Below are 22,156 nucleotides of genomic sequence, written 5' to 3'. Positions count from 1 at the left end.
GGTTCCAAAATCAAAGTCAACGCGAAACAATGGAAATATGTTTTTTCCATTGAGCTCGATTTATCTTATGGACCTTTAAAATGTAATTTTATCTTTTTTAAGAATTATGTTTGTTCAAAACATTTTTTTAAACCCTATATACACCGTGATTTTTTAGTCGTCTTACAAAAGCAGTCCAGTTCATGTATCCAATGACTAGAACACGTTCATGATACAAAAAATAGGTATTTATGAGATTTGAATAAATTTAAAATGCAATTTTTATTCAATATTATGATGCAATTCGTAGTTTTTTAGAAACACAGCTCTGTTGCGAGCACGGTCCGATGTAACAATGGCGAGGGGCGCGGGTGGCGGTGTTTTTATCATTTTTAAGAGTTTATTTCATATTTCTCTTGTTTAATTTTTCTTCGTACTTATTATCTTAGTTATTGATAAAAAAAAAATAATGGCGCCTAGGGGTATTCGTTATTTTATTTTTTACTAGCTTTCCCGGCGGACTTCATACCGCCTTAGAGTCGATGATAATATTGCTGATTGTTTTTAAGTAATCATTTTAAGTTGTATATAGGTTGTAAATAAGAAACACATGATTTACTAATATTGCCGATTGAATTAGTTTTTTATGCTAATCGCGGCCCTTCAGCAAGATCGCAACCACCTTCATATACATCTACTGCAACTTAGAGCCAAACTCATGGGTGCTGCCAATAGATATCTAGTTTATTTTTGATTTTGACTACCATTCCCCGATTTAATGGTACCACCTTCATGTATTACTGCTACCTGCTCTACTGGTAATCCCCTCATGACTGCTACCTACTCTAAGGTCCCACCCTACTCTCACGCGTACAGTACCTGCTACCCAGCTATAACCCTCACTGCTCTACTGGTAATCCCTTCATGACTGCTACCTACTCTAAGGTCATGAAATACTACTATCTGATCTCCTGGTATCACCCTAATCAACTACGGCTACGTGCTCTCCTGGTACCGCCCTCGTGCTCCCCAGCTACAACCCTCATGAAATACTACTATCTGATCTCCTGGTATCACCCTATGGACAACAAAAGTTTTACATGTAATAAACAAATCAGCATTTATTGAAATGAAAGTATTCATTACACTTTGACGTTTTGACGCACAATGGGCCGACTTAGAGCCTACGTGCGGAAAAAGGAGCCCATCACCAAGTACCAAGTACCAAGTACGTCGGTTACATGAATTGGGCTGCTTTTGTAAGACGACTAAAAAATCACCGTGTATAATGAAGATTAAATGAACAACTTTTTGGTAAAAGTGCTACGAATTTATGCTAATAACAGATTTGTTAAAAGTGTCACATGTTTGATTACAATTGAGACAAGCGTTTATGTCTTCCACAAGTATTAGTGGACACTTCTCAACGCCTTGTCAATATTTTGTTTTCGATCCGAATTCGAAATACTATATACTTTTTTAATTAGATCAATGTTCACATTTAATTTTAGCCTGAAGGCACTACCGTTATCATCCGTTATCATCCGGTTTGACGGTAGAATTTCTTATGAGATAAGCATCCTTGTCCTGCCTATGTACCTATTTTAATATTTTATCATTTTGTGCATGCAGCGGTCAGTAAGCAAATGTAAACAATTATTAAAATTGAATGAGATACTTAAACAATGTTTGTGTCTTAAGATTACAAGTATTCTGATTTTATATAGGTTATAATATAGGTAATCGTGGTTCGGCATCTTTATCCTATTTACGACATTGTTATTACAGACTAAGTACTCTATGTATTTTTGTGTAAAAAATAATAATAACTACTTATAAATTAACTTCACTCAGATTTGTAGCTTGTTAAAAAATATGTATTTTTTTGGAACATTAAAAATAATTTTCCATTCAACGTTTCACTTAAGGTCAACTTCCCTTCAGACAAAATACAAACAAGTTTCACTGTTTGATATTGTGAGGTGAAATGCAGTACCTTCAGATTAATACGTATAACATGTAGTTACGTTTTTTGAATAATTATCATTCTCTTTTAGTAAGCCAAGAAGGAACAGCACGTAAACATGTACAAGGTATATGATTAAATAAATAATGAGATTTTATATAATTCTGGCCTTTGCTAGTCTTTGCTCTACTGTTGTAAACGTATTTTACTTTTATAGGAATATTTAGTTTCTTAAATGGATAAAAAAAAATAGTTTTAGTGTCTTAATTCTTGCTAGAATTTTTGTACTGACAAAAATCGTAATACTAATTAAGACACACCCACTAATAATATAATTTTTAGGTCATCTTAGCCGCCGCTCTCGTCGCGACAGTCGCCGCACTACCGCAGTACGACCACAGCCACGGTCACGACGACCACCACGGTCACGGACACGCCGTCTCCTCGCAGAGCGTTGTCATCCTCCAAACTCACCCCACCCACCACGAGCCCGCGCTCCACGAGGAGAACCACGGTGACTACCACCATGAGCCTGTCCACCACGAACAGTACCACCACGAGCCAATCCATCATGAACAGCGCACCCAACATGAAACCGTCCATCACCAGGAATACAACCATGAGCCTGTCCACCACGAACAGTATCACCACGAGCCCATTCATCATGAACAGCACACCCAACACCAGACTGTCCATCACCAGGAATACAACCATGAGCCCGTTCACCATGAACAGCACACCCAACATGAGACTGTCAACCATCACGAATCTGTCCACCACGGTCAAGCTTCCTCAGCTCACCACGGACATGCCACCGAACAACACGTTGAATACTACGTAAGGCTTATAATTGAATCCTTTTAAATTCACTGCCAACGAATTTCATGAATCTAATGACGCTATTTTATGTTTTAGTCTCATCCTAAATACGAGTTCGCTTACCAAGTGTCTGACCCCCACACTCATGACATCAAGTCCCAGCACGAGGCGCGCGATGGTGACGTTGTGAAGGGCGCGTACAGCCTGCACCAGCCCGACGGCACTGTCAGGCTTGTTGAGTACCACTCCGACCATAAAAACGGGTAAGTTTAAAAATTTTACCAAATTTACTTCTGCTATCTCAGTATTCACTCACCTATTGACGAGGATTAACAAAATATTTTTCTTGTTACAGATTCAACGCCGACGTGAAGATCGAGGGTCACGCCCAGCACATCGTCCCCGATCATCATCATCACCATCATTGATTTACCCTCACCGGACTGATCTCTATTTTGTGACTGATTTAATAAATTTATTTATTTATTATTTTTCGAGTTTTCTTGCTAATTTCATTAAAATTTACTTACTATAATTCAGCCAAGTTTAGGGAAAGACAGTATTTGTCTCTAAATCATTCGTCAATTAAATTTACCATTAAAAATTATTTTTATGCGTAGCTTTGGTGTAGGTACCTACTACTTATACATGAAAGAATTTTTGATTTCGATGTGAACGTCAAAACTGAAGCATGAACTCTGCTTGTCAGCAGGTATATACTTAATTTATCCATAACCGTTTTCGCAATTTTTTTATTGAATCAGAACAATAAGTACGAAGAAGTATAAAATGCATCAAAGATTGTAAAATGTATGGCAGTGCTATAACTTTTAGGTAAAAACCGTACTGATTTTTTATGTTCCACGATACTTCAACTTACTCATCACATTGTATTTGTTTTAACGATAAAATAAAAAATAACACTCTGATAATTAGATGTTTGAGTCAAATATCCGGAACTCTGACTTGCTCCGACTACAGCTACCAGACCGTTTATAGAGGCGGAGGGGCGTGCCGGACTTTTAGCGGCTAAAACCCCCCAGTATGTCTCCTCGCACGTGGGCACGCGTCCAAATTCTTCCGCAGACAGCTACCAGACCAATGGTTTAATATAACCCCTAAGGATGAAAACCCAAAAAAAAACTCAAACGTTGACGTTAACTACGTGTCAATGCGACCTACATTAAACTTCTCACGCCATCTGTTACGCGCTCTGTCATACTTTCGTTTGGCACAGGTCGTTGAATATTGTCACAATGTAAACTACTTAAAACACTGGTATAAATATAATGAAATTGATATAACTGAGTATTGGAACTAAATGGGACCATCATTATTGTTTTTGTAAAGAATTAATTCCGATTATTTTTGCAAAATAATATATTTATGTAGCTGTCGGGCGCTCTGCTTCCTTTTATGAGAAACGGTATTTTTAATAAGTTGAAATCATTATAAGTTGTTAGTTTCAGTCGTTCAATATTAATCTACTTAAAGCTTTAAAAAACTATGAATATTAAAAATTGACGAATGATCTAGATGCTCTATTCATTTAAACAACGAATAGATACGTTAATGTATTAAAATGTTGTGAAATGACGAAGTGCTTGCGTGCATTGCATTGCTTATGTTAATTATTTTTCAAAAACACATTGCCGCTACAATAAAAATATTGATAAAAGTACTTAGTCTGCTTGTAAATGAATGGCCGCTTCTTATGTGTCTCGTAACGCCATCTAGAGAGACGTCTATTAAACTTTTTGTTATTAGATAGTGGTCCTTATATTATTATGACATGTTTAACAACAGGCGTTTTCATACTTGATCATGCTATGATTAGAACTAAGTGATTTAAATTTTGAGGATTTCTGAACATGACGATCCAGGCATAATTAAATGCAAGATTCAAAGCGGCCCTGTCAAAAGAAGTTTCAACACTTTTTTAAACCTCTGACTAAAACCACGTCTGAATGATAAATAGCAACTAGGATTCAATTATTTATTGATGGAAATCATTTTATTTACAAACCAAAAAACAATCTTAGCAACTAAAGTATAACAGCGACATTCGACTTAAAATACAATTAGTGATGGTGATGATGTTGAGGAACGATGTGTTGGGCGTGGCCGGAGTAGTGCACGTCGGCGTTGAATCTGTAAACAAAATGATATAAGCATAAGTAAGGAGTTTTCATAGTTTGATGTACTGGAGTTGTGATGTATCATCATGATTTTGGAATTTAAACTCACCCAGTCTTGTGGTCAGCGTGGTACTTGACAGTCCTGACCCTGCCGTCGGGCTGGTGCAGGCTGTACTCGCCGTGCACGACGTGACCGTCGCGCGTCTCGTGCTGGGACTTGATGTCGTGTGTGTGAGGGTCCTTCACTTGGTAAGAGAACTCGTACTTAGGGTGACCCTGCGTGAAACGTCATAAATAAGTATAATTTCACACAATTTAGCAATTGGCTTGCAATAGAGATTTCATTATTCTTACGTAGTACACGACGTGTTTTTCGGTCCCATGTGAGTGGTGCTGGTGGAGACTCTGTGATGAGGAGGCGTGACCGTGGTGGTGGTCGTGGTAATGACCATGTTGTGGTTCCGCGCCAAGTACTGCGATGACAGTAGCAATTAGGATAATCTGAAATGTCGAATATTATTTGTTAATTATAATTTATTTTTCATGCACGGTATAATTTTATGAGGAGAAACCCGGGACTTTGTAAAGGCGTTCCCTCTGGCCCAACATGCAAAGGCCTTGTTGAGAACTTTAATCTCAAATTTGCTACAAGGGCCCATCTACCCCTGCTTCATGGAAAAACAGGCGTGGACGGCCCAAGGGAACTCCAAAAATATTAAAATTGCGATGTTAAATTAACTTTTTTAGCATCACTATTTGTAATCGCACATATTTTATTTGTTAAGTTTGTGATATTTGAATAAGTAATTAAATTTATGGTTTTACGTACCTTGAACATTTTATTTTTTATTTGCGTACTCTTGGAATAACAAGAAGGAACTGATAAGTTTTGAGTAAAAAGTACACCATTTTATACAAATTTAAGGGGCTTGCAGATAATGTTTTGTAATTAGTTATAAAATCCCTAACCAGTTTGTCAGTTCAGCTTGCCCGACCTTGAGCGATACTTTTAATTAACGACTTGATATTATTGCTTTACTTTCATCAGAATAAATATCGGCATTTACTTTATAATATAATATACCACAAATTTCACACATCGCCATTTAGTCTAAAATTAAGCAGAGCTTGTATTATGAGTAGGTACCTACTAGATATCTGATACCTGATAAACATACTAATATATTTTTAATACATAAACAAAATATATGAACGATGAAGTCGGGAACCCCGACACAGAACAAATGATCTTGTTTACACACAATTTTTTTTCCTGGCTTGGAATCGAACCCACGACCGGCGGTATAGCAGTCGCTACTACTAACCACTACACCAATAGGTCAGTCAAAAAATTTACTTGTTATTAAGAATTCATATTCTACTGACTTTACATACTCATGGTAGTTGCATTTCTTGATAATCAAACCATCAAAACTGAACAGAAACTAGCTTCGCTCGATAGTATACAGGTCAAAAATCCTTAGGCAACAAATTACACATTATTTGTATTTTTAAACAAATAAATTTATTCCATACTTATTAACTTTCTAATAAATAAAATAAATGAGTTATTACCGGCCACGGTCGTCCAAGTAATACGGTCATAAGGTGCCATTGACACGTTGTAATAACATGGCTTTGAACTCATTGTTATACAATGGAACGAGCAGACTTTTTGCGTAAATTAATCTCAGCTGTTCAATTTCACGCCAGACTTCAACTACAAAAGCGGTTTACGCATAAGTAAAAAAAAGGTAAGCTAATTTACGTACAGCCAGCAATAGAAATAACAGAATCAAATTTGTAATTCAATTGATAAAGTCCATTTTTAGTAGTATGCAGATATGGTATTTAACTTAAACTATGCTTTTTTCGAACCATGTTTTTTTGTATTAAAATCACCATTGTATTAAGAAATTTAATTCTTGTGTCTGAAAATATTCAAGTCACATGCACAAAGTGATCCAGACTCAGAACAATCGTTCGTGGATCTCAAAATTTAACCCGCAACTTGTCGCGCACAATAGGGATGGCGTAAACATGAGCCTACCTGTGCAGTCTTTATTTATTTAATGAGTTGAGCCTTTACGTTATCCACTAGTAATGTAGCAACTTATTGAATTTGATTGTTTACCGTTTTATTGATACTCAAAACTGTTTTAAAAGACTTATTCATACTAATTATTCGTTTTTTCTCTTTTCCTTTGTAATGAGGTATTAGAGGTAGAATGAGCTTAAAAAATTACAAATAAATATGTCTAAAATAATCATTTCGTGGGGATTGTCCTCCAGGTAAAAAAAACGAAGCAAGTATGTATCGAATAAACTTTTAATATGTGTAAAAAACATTTAAAAAACCATTAGAATAAAGATAACATCACAGTAGGTACTTGGGTGTAACAATAACGGTATTATATCACAGTTTGGTTCAGTAGTGGTGACCGTGGTGACCGTGGTGGGGCACGATGTGGTGGGTGCTGTGCTTAACGTCAGCGTGGAAGCTGGAAAAACAAAACAGGTGTTATAATATCCACTAGTACCTATCAAAACTCGGATTCCAGGTCAAGTCATAGAACATCGCTTTTTTGTATGAGTACGGTTGTAAAGGTCAGCTTTGGTAAAATTAGTTTTATTGTAGAGGTAAGTGAAGTCAACTCAACTCATCATGATGTTGGCCCGTTTTAGCCCACTGCTGGATATGAGCCTCTTCCATCGTATGGTAAATGTATTATGTATACAAAATTATAATGTTAAGACTAAAATTCGTTGCTATTAAATCAAAAATATTGAGCCCAATAAAAGCTTCGTGCAGAGGAAAAATAATATGGTCACAATTTTCCTTTTTACCTAGCGAGCCGACTATTACTTCAATCAGTAAGCATACGTATTACTTTCTGGAACTTGTTTTTCAATTAGAAATTTATGGCAGATTCGTGGGTTTTGTAATCTATCTATACTCACCCAGAGTGCTTGTCACCGTGGTAGTCAACATGTCTGACGGAACCATCGGGTTGGTGCAGAGCGTAGTAGCCCTTGACGACGTCTCCGTCGCGGTGCTCGTGCTGAGACTTAATGTCACCAGTGTGGGGGTCCTCTACTTTGTATCCGAACTCGTATTTCGGGTAGGCCTGTATATAACAGAAAATAAAGTCATAGTCCTAGAGAGAGGTCTATTAAACTTTTTGTTATTAGAAAGTGGTCCTTATATGACATGTTTACCAACAGGCGTTTTCATACTTGATCATGCTATAATTAGAACTTAGTGATTTAAATTTTGAGGATTTCTGAACATGACGATCCAGGCATAATTAAATGCAAGATTCAAAGGGGCCCCGTCAAAAGAATTTCAACACTTTTTTAAACCTCTGACTAAAACCACGTCTTAATGATAAAAAGCAACTAGGATTCAATTATTTATTGATGGAAATCATTTTATTTACAAACCAAAAAACAATCTTAGCAACTAAAGTATAACAGCAACATTCGACTTAAAATACAATTAGTGATGGTCATGATGTTGAGGAACGATGTGTTGGGCGTGACCGGAGTAGTGCACGTCGGCGTTGAATCTGTAAACAAAATGATATAAGCATAAGTAAGGAGTTCTCATAGTTTTGAGATTGGTGTAGGTATGGTGGAAGACGTATTATTATGATTTTGGAATTTAAACTCACCCACTCTTGTGGTCAGCGTGGTACTTGACAGTCCTGACCCTGCCGTCGGGCTGGTGCAGGCTGTACTCGCCGTGCACGACGTGACCGTCGCGTGTCTCGTGCTGGGACTTAATGTCGTGTGTGTGGGGGTCCTTTACTTGGTAAGAGAACTCGTACTTAGGGTGACTCTGCGTGAAACGTCATAAATAAGTATAATTTCACACAATTTAGCAATTGGCTTGCAATAGAGATTTCATTATTCTTACGTAGTACACGACGTGTTTTTCGGTCTCATGTGAGTGGTGCTGGTGGAGACTCTGTGATGAGGAGGCGTGACCTTGGTGGTGGTCGTGGTAATGACCATGTTGTGGTTCCGCGGCAAGTACTGCGATGACAGTAGCAATTAGGATAATCTGAAATGTCGAATATTATTTGATAATTATAATTTTATTTTTCATGCACGGTATAATTTTATGAGGAGAAACCCGGGACTTTGTAAAGGCGTTCCCTCTGGCCCAACATGCAAAGGCCTTGTTGAGAACTTTAATCTCAAATTTGCTACAAGGGCCCATCTACCCCTGCTTCATGGAAAAACAGGCGTGGACGGCCCAAGGGAACTCCAAAAATATTAAAATTGCGATGTTAAATTAACTTTTTTAGCATCACTATTTGTAATCGCACATATTTTATTTGTTAAGTTTGTGATATTTGAATAAGTAATTAAATTTATGGTTTTACGTACCTTGAACATTTTATTTTTTATTTGCGTACTCTTGGAATAACAAGAAGGAACTGATAAGTTTTGAGTAAAAAGTACACCATTTTATACAAATTTAAGGGGCTTGCAGATAATGTTTTGTAATTAGTTATAAAATCCCTAACCAGTTTGTCAGTTCAGCTTGCCCGACCTTGAGCGATACTTTTAATTAACGACTTGATATTATTGCTTTACTTTCATCAGAATAAATATCGGCATTTACTTTATAATATAATATACCACAAATTTCACACATCGCCATTTAGTCTAAAATTAAGCAGAGCTTGTATTATGAGTAGGTACCTACTAGATATCTGATACCTGATAAACATACTAATATATTTTTTAATACATAAACAAAATATATGAACGATGAAGTCGGGAACCCCGACACAGAACAAATGATCTTGTTTACACACAATTTTTTTTCCTGGCTTGGAATCGAACCCACGACCGGCGGTATAGCAGTCGCTACTACTAACCACTACACCAATAGGTCAGTCAAAAAATTTACTTGTTATTAAGAATTCATATTCTACTGACTTTACATACTCATGGTAGTTGCATTTCTTGATAATCAAACCATCAAAACTGAACAGAAACTAGCTTCGCTCGATAGTATACAGGTCAAAAATCCTTAGGCAACAAATTACACATTATTTGTATTTTTAAACAAATAAATTTATTCCATACTTATTAACTTTCTAATAAATAAAATAAATGAGTTATTACCGGCCACGGTCGTCCAAGTAATACGGTCATAAGGTGCCATTGACACGTTGTAATAACATGGCTTTGAACTCATTGTTATACAATGGAACGAGCAGACTTTTTGCGTAAATTAATCTCAGCTGTTCAATTTCACGCCAGACTTCAACTACAAAAGCGGTTTACGCATAAGTAAAAAAAAGGTAAGCTAATTTACGTACAGCCAGCAATAGAAATAACAGAATCAAATTTGTAATTCAATTGATAAAGTCCATTTTTAGTAGTATGCAGATATGGTATTTAACTTAAACTATGCTTTTTTCGAACCATGTTTTTTTTGTATTAAAATCACCATTGTATTAAGAAATTTAATTCTTGTGTCTGAAAATATTCAAGTCACATGCACAAAGTGATCCAGACTCAGAACAATCGTTCGTGGATCTCAAAATTTAACCCGCAACTTGTCGCGCACAATAGGGATGGCGTAAACATGAGCCTACCTGTGCAGTCTTTATTTATTTAATGAGTTGAGCCTTTACGTTATCCACTAGTAATGTAGCAACTTATTGAATTTGATTGTTTACCGTTTTATTGATACTCAAAACTGTTTTAAAAGACTTATTCATACTAATTATTCGTTTTTTCTCTTTTCCTTTGTAATGAGGTATTAGAGGTAGAATGAGCTTAAAAAATTACAAATAAATATGTCTAAAATAATCATTTCGTGGGGATTGTCCTCCAGGTAAAAAAAACGAAGCAAGTATGTATCGAATAAACTTTTAATATGTGTAAAAAACATTTAAAAAACCATTAGAATAAAGATAACATCACAGTAGGTACTTGGGTGTAACAATAACGGTATTATATCACAGTTTGGTTCAGTAGTGGTGACCGTGGTGACCGTGGTGGGGCACGATGTGGTGGGTGCTGTGCTTAACGTCAGCGTGGAAGCTGGAAAAACAAAACAGGTGTTATAATATCCACTAGTACCTATCAAAACTCGGATTCCAGGTCAAGTCATAGAACATCGCTTTTTTGTATGAATACGGTTGTAAAGGTCAGCTTTGGTAAAATTAGTTTTATTGTAGAGGTAAGTGAAGTCAACTCAACTCATCATGATGTTGGCCCGTTTTAGCCCACTGCTGGATATGAGCCTCTTCCATCGTATGGTAAATGTATTATGTATACAAAATTATAATGTTAAGACTAAAATTCGTTGCTATTAAATCAAAAATATTGAGCCCAATAAAAGCTTCGTGCAGAGGAAAAATAATATGGTCACAATTTTCCTTTTTACCTAGCGAGCCGACTATTACTTCAATCAGTAAGCATACGTATTACTTTCTGGAACTTGTTTTTCAATTAGAAATTTATGGCAGATTCGTGGGTTTTGTAATCTATCTATACTCACCCAGAGTGCTTGTCACCGTGGTAGTCAACATGTCTGACGGAACCATCGGGTTGGTGCAGAGCGTAGTAGCCCTTGACGACGTCTCCGTCGCGGTGCTCGTGCTGAGACTTAATGTCACCAGTGTGGGGGTCCTCTACTTTGTATCCGAACTCGTATTTCGGGTAGGCCTGTATATAACAGAAAATAAAGTCATAGTCCTACTTTTGAATTATATAAACTCGTTTAAAAGTTGTCATGGTTTTAAATTTTCCATTGCAGCTTGCAGGACGACTTTTAATTATATGGCACGGACGGTGTAAATCGAAAATGTCCAATAAGCGATAAATCCATACAACTATCTGTAGCTTGCTGTACTTCTCCAAGAGTTATAGGTAGGTACATCTAATATGCCTTCTGCAATAACAAGAACATTCTCATTTACCATGAACAATTCAGGAGCTCACTCCATACTTACATAGTAGTCAACGTGTCCATGGCCACCATCGTGCCCATGACCATGTCCGTGGCCACCATCATGGCCGTGAACGTGGACCGCATGGGCGGGACCGTCATGACGGTGGATGTACTGGGACGAGAACCCGTGCCCATGTCCAAGAACCACCTCCAGAGAAGCTACGAGAGCGACAAAGCAAAGGACCTGGAGAACAATTAGAAGATTCTTAAAGCGATAACAGAATTAAAAGTTCGTAACTGAATCCGTAGCCGGTGCGAAAAAATAACTCAAAGATGTTTGGTTTCACAGCTAAGTTATCAATTAGATTAGATCAAGTAGTTAAGATTTCTAGAACAATACGGAAAGATAAGACGGTAAAACACAAGGCACTTCACTTGACACAATAAATTAAACTGATTAATTATTACCTTTGAGAACATTTTGGGCAAATTGTTTGTCTTAGCTGTTGTGCTAATGATACTAGAACCAATAGAGGACTGATACATTATGCTCAAATTCAACCTCTTTTATATCAATAACAAAAGGTAGCCAAGGTAATACTTGACAAGATTTCACTGCAAATTATGAGTAGTTCAAATTATTCACGAACTTCAGTATGCAGCATTTGAAACTAATTTCGTAAAAGCGTTAGTACGGAATGTCTACGTATACCTTGCAGTGTGACATTGCCACAGTTTGTTTAAAGAAAATTTCACAAGAACTCTGCATATTGACACAAATATAAATGAAGAAAAAAGGTTAAGTGATAAAAGTTGCAGCGGTTTCCTAATGAAAAAACTTATTATGAATTTAATAAGCTGCGCGGTGGTGTGATCGGTGACTTGTGCGTGAACGCAATATGTAACATGCAGTTACGAACTTTCATATGTGGGTGTGTATTTTATTATTCGTTAAAATTATATTTTTTTTAACTTTTATCAAAATGATGTGGCTCTTATGACGATTTGGATATGAATCAGGTTTTTAAAATGGAATGTTTCCTAGGGACGAATTTTTTTTTTAAATTATTTGCTTTTTTGGTGTGTGCTTATCTCTTAAAAAATAAATCGTGAATAAATTAAGACTGAACTCATTAAAAAGCCTTTAATATCAGAATGACAGATCAATAACGCCTACTGAAAATTACTATATATTTGCATCGTTATGAAATAATATTTTTGGACCAGAATATCAACGACATGCATTAAATGCACTCGTTTCAAGGTTAACGAAATGAAACAGAACTTGTTTTGTAGCTTAATAATTTTGAGTATAAAACCGAAAGCTTACAGATTTTGCGGCATTATACTTGCAGGAACTTTTGTTAATACTACTACATAATGTTGATTAAGGTCAGTATATAACGTACAACTTATATCCAAGAAAAGTGCAAGAGTAATTTTGCTATCACGGGGTTTTGTTTGTTCATTTGTATTCTACTTGACCATTCGTAGTGCGTCCTCATCGGTACCTCAACCACGTCTCAACCATTTATTTAAGTCTTATAGAGCATTCCTAATACGCTACTCATAGCTTTTATAATGCTGTTTATCTAAGATGAAGGTATTATATTTTGTAATTGTACCTATTTACAGATCTTAGCGTTACTCGTGCTGGGTGCAGCTGCGTACTGTCAAGACTATTATCATCACACATCTCCTTTGAAAACAATTGTAAGGCATGAAACTCCAAGATGGGAACAACAGAATGTTTATACTGAGGCCATAATTCCTGCACAAACAAATGGACAGTATATCGGTCAACAGAACTATGGTCATTCTTCGCCCAAAAGAACACAGAGTCAAATTACCCGTGGTCATGATCGGATTCAACCAGATATTCCTAATAACTACTTTGAGCCTACTCCTACTCAGGAATACGGTCAAGCAGATTCCTCGCAAAACTTGAACCAAATTCCCAGCGGTCATGAGCAAATCTTAAACCGAGTTCCCGAGTATCTGTTTGTACCGGCGCAAAACCCTGCTCCAGTCACTGAGACTATCTTAAATGATACGCCAGTTTATCATGCTCTGGGTGTACAGCCTGTTCAACAAGCCCCGCGTGTTAGTTACAATCAGCAAGTTCAGAACCAAAATGTGGGACCCCATCACGGAATATCCCACGGTGGGACGTCACACTATCAGAGTTCTCACAATGTCGAATACCATGTAAGTAATATCTTGAATGTTACAGTTTATATTTTAATTTATGTATTGTTACTGGATCTGGTGCTTGCTGTAATAAGTTTCTTAAAGTAAAATTTCTTTCTTTACAGATTCAACACTGAAGAAAATTGCAAAGGTCATCAGCACCATACATATTGTCATTTTTAATTCAGTGAACGAATAATATTTAAAACATTAAATTATTTCCATATTTTGTTTGAGAAGTCCCGTCAAGAATCTTAATGGTTCCATGATGCAACATACGGATGGATGAATGCATGATGCCATAAATAATAGATTTAAGTTTACAAATTATGCATGCATCGCTGACACAGATTTTTCCGATAAGTCGAAGAAATCTTTATTTACTTACATCATAGAAAGTTAGCCGCATCGCCTGTTACAAATACCTTTACGATAGCATTTAAACTAAGCAATAAGGAAGGTAGCAATCTGAACAGTTGTAATACAAATGCAGCAATTATTATTGTGTTTTTAATTAAAGTAAGAGGCATGGGCATGTAATAATTTACGAGAATTGTGTTTAAGGTGATTGTTTGAATGCTGTCAATATTTGCGGCCCGAGGATAGCTAGGCACAGTCGGACCGCCAGTTCCCGTCAGTTTAATTATTAAGTTTTCTTATCAAAACTCAGATATCGATAGGTCTGTTTCGAAATTAAAAAAAAAACACCACTTTAACTTTTTTGCCAAACTAATTTTAATAAAATGTACTTACTATGGTTTATCCTAATGAAATTTCTTATTGTTTAAACATTATTCTTGTGTAATGTGTTGTTTAATAATAAAAATATTTAACCCTAAGCCGACCAAGGAATAAACTTAGATAAGGTGTTTTTTTTTCAAATGTGATTTGCGTAGGAAGTTTTAAAGCAAACTCGAAGTAAAACGGATATTGCAAAATAACCGTTGTACCTACTTATTTAAATGTGGTTCATGGTTGCTCAATGAAGAGTTTTATGCGTAAGTAACTAGAGTTCACCTGACTTAGGTAAAAAATATGACAATGACACGGCTTTTCAATTGACTTAAAAAGAGTTTTACAAAAAAGCTTATCGCACTAATCGGGCAAAAACATCTTGTGTTTATATAACGGAACGTTCGCGTTATTGCCTTTGTTGTTGGTATTTGTGCTTGGAAAGATGCTGTTGGGAAAAATATTTAGAGAATATTGGTAGATAGTGATTTTTGCAATATATCTACCCATACAACCAGGGACCGGACAACCCCACTTTAGAGTTAAGCCGTTTGACAGGGTAACCCGTACACGGGGTAACTCATATCGCAGTGTTACCTTTTGTTCGAGTTACATCCTCGAAACCCAGCGAAATGGTTAACACCTTCATTATGGTAACCACGTGAAGGGGTTAACCCCTTCAATAACTTAACCCTTTGAAGTGGTTACCTTCACGAAAGGCTTTTATTCGTGTTACCCTGAATTACCCACTAAACTTGAGCTGCATACTTGCACCCTAGCGGCCCCTCATTGCTTTACTAAGACTACAGCTGATTTTCTTCTATCGCCGACGCGTCGCGCCGCGACTCGCGCCTCTCGGACAAACTACCTACGCGCGAAACGTCATATAGGTAACTAGCTGTTGCCCGCGACTTCGTCCGCGTGGTTAGATAGAAGATATAAGTTAGGAATTTTTGAACGAAAGCCCTCGAAGATTAATATTTTTCCCCGTATTTGCCACATTTTCCATTAAATCTTCGCTCCTATTAGTTGCAGCGTAATTTTATATACCTAGCCTAAAACCTTCCTCGATTATTGGTCTATTGAACACAAAATGAGATCAAATTTTTTAGATGAAATTATTTATAATAATTAAAAAAAAAATCGAATACAAGTTTTTTTTCATTTTTTGCATTTTCTGAGAAGATTTGACGGGTGAATTTTCGATTGAAAATTAGAGTGTTTTTTTATATTAATTCAAAATAAGGTGAAAAAATAAATATTTTTAATCAAATAAATTACAGCGTATTTGGGACACAAAAAAGTAAGTTTTCACCAAATTTCGTTACAAAAATATTTTTTTGTAAAAGATAAAAATAAAAAACCACAATCTTGGTTTTTTAGATTTTTCACATAAATTTTGAGGTTATGTGAAAAAAATGTAAAAACAAAAGTTTTAGATCTTTTTCTTTTAGAACTTTGCCATTTGACTTTTTTCGATACGAATTTTAGTTTTGCCGGAAATCGATAAAAACCGTTTTTTACTCTTCAAACGTCACTCCCACCCCCTTCCCGACCTCAGATCACCCGTAAATTATTTTTCCTTTCATTTTTATAATATTCCCCTCCTTTTCTAATGGGTTTCATCCTACTATTTTTTTTTTTGGTTTTAAAAATTATCGACCCTGGTCTACAAGTATAGACACGAAAAATATATATCACAACGTTTGAAAAGTGCGACAAGCAAAATTAAACTGTAAGATCATATCCACAATGATTTTTATTCCATGTTTACAAGTCGCTCGGTAAATGCAACACTGGCGCCGCTGCGCGGTAAGATGTCACGTGCGCTCGTGGTTATACTATTTTCAAACTAATGTCTATGATAAAGAGTGCATATTGTATTGTCTTAGGTTGGAGTGGGTTACCCTGTTACAGTGTTACAGGGTAGTAAAGGGTAACCTGTTCGGAACAGGGTTACAGTAATCCGTTCGAAGGTGTAACATATGTCATAGGTTTTTTTCTTGAAGCGCTTAAAAAAACCCCTTCAAAAACCCTTTCAATGAGTATCCGGCCGGTCCCTGCATACAACACATCGTAATGAATCCTGTATTGGAATTTGGACTTTCACACCTTGGAGCAAGTTAGCGTTTTTAGTAACGCTCAACCCTTTATACATGTTTAAAGGCAATTGCCAAGCCATAGGATATTAGGCTGACCTTATTCCATCCTTCAGATCTGGAGATGCGCAGAGACCATAGGCAGTATCGATCAGTCCAAGAAGTGATTTATTTATTCAACGAAAGTACAATTTTAAAATTACATTTGTTTTTATAATTAAAAATCCTCGCCAAACATTTCGTTTAAAGGCGAGAAGCACTCAACATGATGACATAATACAGAAATGTCGAAATGATAATAAGATTGACAAAAGCATGTTATCGTGCTCCTATGACTCTGCCATAGAAAAATACCACGAAATTTGCAAAAACAGATGGTTACCATTAAAATCGATCAGTTTAGGTGTTGAAGTGATTATGGCATTGATGCGGCCATAATTGTTATAATGGCCACCTAAGAAGTTTTTGTCCCAACTGGGCTCCTCAATCATGAGCCTTCTCGGCGATGCGATGGGGGTCCAACGAATGAGTCCAAAGTATTATACGAAATAAATACCTACTATTGCTGACAAACAATTTGTTCTTCATATTTGTGCGAACTTGACATTGATGTTGCTGGAATGTAGGTAGAAACGTTATGAAACAATTTATGCTTTATGCTTTCAACAAGATTAGTCGTTGCATAATACATAGGGATTATGTTATTGATCTAATCTAAAATCAAATAAACGAACTAGGGTGTGCACATGCGTAAATTATAATATAGAAATCTAAGAGAATACTGTTAGCACCCTATTCAATTAGACGCTATTTAAAACAAAAATCCTTAATTCCTTTAACGTAAGACATAAAGATAGTCGTGTTTAGGTTTAAATTTGCAACTTTTAGACATAATTTTGGAGGAGAAATCGCACTTTTAATCTAATTTTAAGAACTACGTACTAAGTTATGCAAAGGATGCCAATGTACTAGCTTAGAATATAAACTAAATTGATTTCACTCTTCAAATTTACTGTAGTACTGATGAAAGTTATTTTCAAAATGACTCCAATTAAGAAGACTGTTTAAGACATTTTTTTTTTAAATACATTAAATATGATAACATTTGTACCAACAGTGTTTTAAAATTTTGACATCGGGGAACTTATTAGCCAATACTTAAACATTATTTTTATTGTTTAACTGTAAGCTCTTATTAAACTATTGTTAAATGTGCTCTAATTTTGTGGATTGACAACCTTCACATTGGTTACGTAAATTACGTCATAGATTTGCCGCGCACGCCGTGGGTAACAAACATGACGCCCCGAGCGGCAACAAATTGATTCAATACTCTCGCGTAACGTCTCCGGTATATATTGAGCTAATGACTATGTTAATTCATCAGTTCCACCACGGAAGTCTTAGAAGAAACAACAACATGCTAGCTAAAGTTTGTATAGAACATCCTTCAGGATAATAATACATTCGATAAATTAAACTATAAGAACTTTCAATTATTAATCGGATTACTTTTTGTTACAGATCTTGTTCCTCAGTTTTGTGGGTTTGGTATTGAGTGAAGGGCATGGATACAATTTTGGAGCCCACCATGACTTAGCCAACGAATATAAACACCAATATGCTCACCACCCCATAAGGGTTTATGATGAGCGTGAGGCTTCACATGAAACTCAGTATGCTGCTGCTCCCGAAGGGCATGGCCATGGAGGTCATGCGTACTCCTCTCAAAGCATCGTCCACCACGCCGCACTTGCTGGTCACGACCAACCTCAGGAGTCTCACAATGAACACGTTGCCCCTGTATATCAGTATGTGCAAGAAGATGAAGCACCAGCCCACCACGCGCCATCCCACCAAGCAGCACAGCACGAAGCACAGGCTCATCACGAACCAGCCAAACAATACCAGGCTGTTCATTTCCAGCCCGCACCCGTGCATCAGCAGGAGTCTCATGAGTCTGAGCAGGAGCAAGGTCAGCCCCAGTACGCCCACGGTCACGAAGGCCTAAGCTACTACCACCACAGTGCTCAGCCTCAAGGTCTTGGATTCCACCAGGGTGTTAAACTGCACGCTTCTCATCAAGCCGCTCCCGTGCATCATGCTGCTCCAGTGCACTACTCTCCCGTGCACCACGCTGCTCCCGTTCATCATGCCGCCCCCGTCCATCACGAAGCACCTGCCCATCATGAAGCACCTGCTCACCATGCCGATGTCCACTCGCATGATTCTCACGATGAGCCCATCGACTATTACGTAAGAAACTGATACTCGAATATAAAACACTTATTTCCGACAACGTTTTATAGTTGACTTTCCATTCATTTATTCGAATCACAATTTGAACCGTTTAAGTCACGACAGTTGGTCAGCCGCATTTAAATTATACTTATTAATTCAAATCCGTTTTTACCATTCCAGGCTTATCCCAAGTACCAGTACGAGTACAAAGTGGAGGACCCTCACACCGGAGACAACAAATTCCAGCATGAGGTCCGTGATGGAGACGTCGTGAAGGGAGTGTACAGTCTTCATGAAGCCGATGGATCTGTCAGGACTGTTGAGTACAGTTCCGACAAACACAACGGGTAAATAACATTATGAGTTACTAGGTACCAGTAGCACGATAATCATAAGGAAACTAGTTTTGAATCATCTTGATCAGTATTATCAAATAACATGTTTACAGTTTGAATTTATGTAATACTCTCGTTTACCTAAACATGCGATTTTGTATTCAAGAAATCTAATGTCTAGACGGATGAGACTGAATCTCGAGCGATTTATGTGAAGAGTCACGCACTACCTCCAATCACTTTTTGCTTTCTATTCCGCGTTAACACGTATCATATTACTTTCAGTTTCAACGCCGTAGTGAAGCACTCCGCCCCTGGTCATCACGTGCAGATCGAGAGCCATCACCACAACTAGTCAAGACTGATTGAAATATTTTATTCATAGTCTTAATTGTTGCTACATGTGTACTTGCCTACCTTATTAATGTACGATAAATATTATATTATTTAATAATTAAACTTATAATGATGTAATCTGTTGTTTCAATCATTGTATTATGCGGCAAATTACTGATCCAGCTAAAACGTTTTTCCAAATCTTTAAAAATATTATTTCCCAAGATATAAATGATACCAGCATTTATAAAAGGAACAATCCCTAAAGAAAAAAGAAAAGATTGTCAATCTTCGTACGAATGAAGGGACACCTTATAAGCAAGGTGACGTATTACATAAACTATTGTTAAAAAGGTTTTCGCAAACTTCACTAACATAATAATAAGACACTATTATTTCTCATTAGGAAACACCAAGTGATCTGATTTGGTCAATCAAAATGATATAAACTTATTGCAGTGGAGAGATTGTTGGTTTCGAAACATTGTTATACAAGTCAGTGGGAACTTGTATCTTAGTAATGATAACTGAGATTAATTACTTTTGACATTGATGACCCAGATCCCGGTAACGATATTTTGGTTTTGCATAATTCATTATACAATTGTTTCTTTGGTGTCGTGAGAAAGGGACTTAATAACTTAAGGAAGTTATTTAACAGGATGTGGCGGTAAAGTTGTCATGTCAATGATTTTGTTTTGATGTGATTTTGTGGAAAGGAAATGTAATTAATTCAACGTAATAAAAGTGGACAAATTAATATTAATTAGTTTTTTTTAGTAAACATCGTCATAAACAAGAGACAATTTTATGATTGGGCTAATAACAAGATCTATAAAAAATAAAAGTAGAACTAAAATACTTGTGCTGTGAAGATAATTTGCCAAAAAAAAAAGATATAATAGTCCAGTCAAAATAAACAAAATAAAGTCATAACTTAGCCAAAATTCGCATAGAGCTGAAAATTGGCAGAGACGTTAAATACATCATTATAAAGAAAATATCAAAAGTCCCCATCGATCCCACTTCTGCAAAAAAAAATATTCAAGGTCAAACATGCAAAATTAAGGTTTTTTCCATTTTTCTCCAAAACGGTAAGTTTTATCGTAAAATAATACAGACAAAAGTTGTAGATCATACAATTCTCTACAAAAATGGTTCAGTCACTTTTTCTCTTAAGACTCACCATTCGTGAGATATCGCGGTTTTAATCATTAGAAAATTCATATTTTACATAATATGCACTAAAATGCAGCCTGTACGCGTCATCGGACGTTCAATATAAATGAAAATAAGAAATTATTGGTTTGTGTTATACACAATATAAAACTTGTTTAAATTGAATGAATATTTTAAAATAATAGACTATACAGTCAGTCCCTAATTCCCTTCGTCGGTAACGTGAGCAGACTTGCTTTTTGGTAATATTTTCGATTTTAATTTGTGCTGTTAAATAATTTTAACAAAATGTCAGAAGTTTGTTTCATTTGTGATAAACCTTTGGAAGAAAGTGAAGTTGTTGTTGTGGATCGTGGAATGAAGACTTTGATTGATGCAAGTGTTGAAAGAAATGATAAGTTTTTTGAATACTTGAAAGACAAGCAATCTGTGACAGTCCACGTGCAGTGTCGTAAAATGTACACTCGAAAGAGTAGTATTGTTTCAGCTAAAAGACAGCGCGAGACAGAACAAGGTAGTACATCCACGATAAGTCCACCTCATACTAGAGCACGAGTAAGTGAGCCAGATTTCAACTTTAAAAGATATTGTTTATTTTGCGGCGATGAAGCAAATGAAGAAGCTGAAAAGAAGAAAGCGCAAAATGTTCGTCGTAAAATATATAATGTATCTACACTTGAATTTAAAGATTCCATTTTAAAGGTAGCTCGGACTCGTTCTGATGACGTAGCAAAAGCTGTTATTGCCCGCATTGAGTATGAATTTGACTTAGTTGCTGCTGAAGCTAAGTACCACAATAATTGTTATAATATATTTCTGAGGCCTACTACAAAATGTAAAGTCGGACGTCCCGAAGATGATTCAGTGAACTTGGCGATGGAGGGAATATTTCAATACATTGAAAATAGTGATGATTGTCAATTTTCATTGCAAGAATTAAAAGACATAAGCAAAAATCCAACTATAGATAATAAAACAATTAAAAGAAGATTAAAGTTAAAGTATGGTGATAAAATTATTATAACTGAGAAAAAAGGGAGTTTAACAATTATCTGTTTTATTGACAATCAGTACGATATTCTCAATAAAGCTTGGTATGAAAATAAAAAACAAAATATAAACGAAGAACGATTAAGAATACTGAAAGCTGCCGCAGCAATTATTAAATTATTCGACGTAGAATTAGACAATTATCTAATATAATACTTAACATTGAGAAG

General features: G+C 36.2%; 5 protein-coding genes across 5 annotated transcripts; 2 read left to right on the top strand and 3 right to left on the bottom strand.

Moving 5' to 3' along the window:
• The first annotated feature begins 2,063 nt into the window (after positions 1-2,063).
• LOC113502641 (histidine-rich glycoprotein-like) lies at positions 2,064-3,192 on the top strand. Its single transcript, XM_026884294.1, has 4 exons — positions 2,064-2,072; positions 2,288-2,782; positions 2,861-3,027; positions 3,120-3,192. Exons 1-4 carry the CDS (start codon positions 2,064-2,066, stop codon positions 3,190-3,192), a joined length of 744 nt encoding a protein of 247 aa, XP_026740095.1.
• Positions 3,193-4,845: 1,653 nt separating this feature from the next.
• LOC113502639 (cuticle protein 19-like) lies at positions 4,846-5,740 on the bottom strand. The gene is made up of 4 exons (XM_026884293.1): positions 5,732-5,740; positions 5,257-5,403; positions 5,012-5,178; positions 4,846-4,915 (listed from the first exon to the last, which is right to left on the bottom strand). Exons 1-4 carry the CDS (start codon positions 5,738-5,740, stop codon positions 4,846-4,848), a joined length of 393 nt encoding a protein of 130 aa, XP_026740094.1.
• Positions 5,741-7,215: 1,475 nt separating this feature from the next.
• LOC113502638 (cuticle protein 8-like) lies at positions 7,216-8,137 on the bottom strand. The gene is made up of 3 exons (XM_026884292.1): positions 8,126-8,137; positions 7,864-8,030; positions 7,216-7,403 (listed from the first exon to the last, which is right to left on the bottom strand). Exons 1-3 carry the CDS (start codon positions 8,135-8,137, stop codon positions 7,331-7,333), a joined length of 252 nt encoding a protein of 83 aa, XP_026740093.1. The 3' UTR covers positions 7,216-7,330.
• A 407-nt stretch (positions 8,138-8,544) lies between these two features.
• Positions 8,545-12,095, bottom strand: LOC113502637 (adult-specific cuticular protein ACP-20-like; the record flags this gene model as incomplete). The annotated part of the gene is made up of 5 exons (XM_026884291.1): positions 8,545-8,743; positions 8,834-8,968; positions 10,935-10,971; positions 11,432-11,598; positions 11,886-12,095. Coding segments are annotated over 5 exons (720 nt in total), but the record flags the coding sequence as incomplete, so codon positions are not given.
• Positions 12,096-13,204: 1,109 nt separating this feature from the next.
• Positions 13,205-19,895, top strand: LOC113502636 (histidine-rich glycoprotein-like). Its single transcript, XM_026884290.1, has 6 exons — positions 13,205-13,216; positions 13,460-14,032; positions 18,233-18,277; positions 18,370-19,101; positions 19,267-19,433; positions 19,707-19,895. The coding sequence occupies exons 1-6, from the start codon at positions 13,205-13,207 to the stop codon at positions 19,774-19,776; spliced, it is 1,599 nt and encodes a 532-aa protein (XP_026740091.1). The 3' UTR covers positions 19,777-19,895.
• The last annotated feature ends 2,261 nt before the right edge of the window (positions 19,896-22,156 follow it).

The sequence above is a fragment of the Trichoplusia ni genome, chromosome 17 (assembly GCF_003590095.1).
Source record: "Trichoplusia ni isolate ovarian cell line Hi5 chromosome 17, tn1, whole genome shotgun sequence".
NCBI classification, from domain to species: domain Eukaryota; kingdom Metazoa; phylum Arthropoda; class Insecta; order Lepidoptera; family Noctuidae; genus Trichoplusia; species Trichoplusia ni.
The sequence above is the reverse complement of the archived record's forward strand: the minus strand, read 5'-3'. Positions and strand labels throughout refer to the sequence as shown.

Excerpts from the sequence above, each read along its gene's own strand:
- LOC113502638 (XM_026884292.1), bottom strand. Across the intron at positions 7,404-7,863 it reads CACGGTGACAAGCACTCTGG|CTTCCACGCTGACGTTAAGC; the intron begins GTGAGTATAGAT and ends TTGTTTTTCCAG.
- LOC113502636 (XM_026884290.1), top strand. Across the intron at positions 18,278-18,369 it reads ACAACAACATGCTAGCTAAA|ATCTTGTTCCTCAGTTTTGT; the intron begins GTTTGTATAGAA and ends TTTTTGTTACAG. Across the intron at positions 19,102-19,266 it reads ATGAGCCCATCGACTATTAC|GCTTATCCCAAGTACCAGTA; the intron begins GTAAGAAACTGA and ends TTACCATTCCAG.
- LOC113502641 (XM_026884294.1), top strand. Across the intron at positions 2,783-2,860 it reads AACAACACGTTGAATACTAC|TCTCATCCTAAATACGAGTT; the intron begins GTAAGGCTTATA and ends TTTATGTTTTAG. Across the intron at positions 3,028-3,119 it reads CACTCCGACCATAAAAACGG|ATTCAACGCCGACGTGAAGA; the intron begins GTAAGTTTAAAA and ends TTCTTGTTACAG.
- LOC113502639 (XM_026884293.1), bottom strand. Across the intron at positions 5,179-5,256 it reads AAAAACACGTCGTGTACTAC|GGTCACCCTAAGTACGAGTT; the intron begins GTAAGAATAATG and ends CGTTTCACGCAG. Across the intron at positions 4,916-5,011 it reads CACGCTGACCACAAGACTGG|ATTCAACGCCGACGTGCACT; the intron begins GTGAGTTTAAAT and ends TTTTGTTTACAG.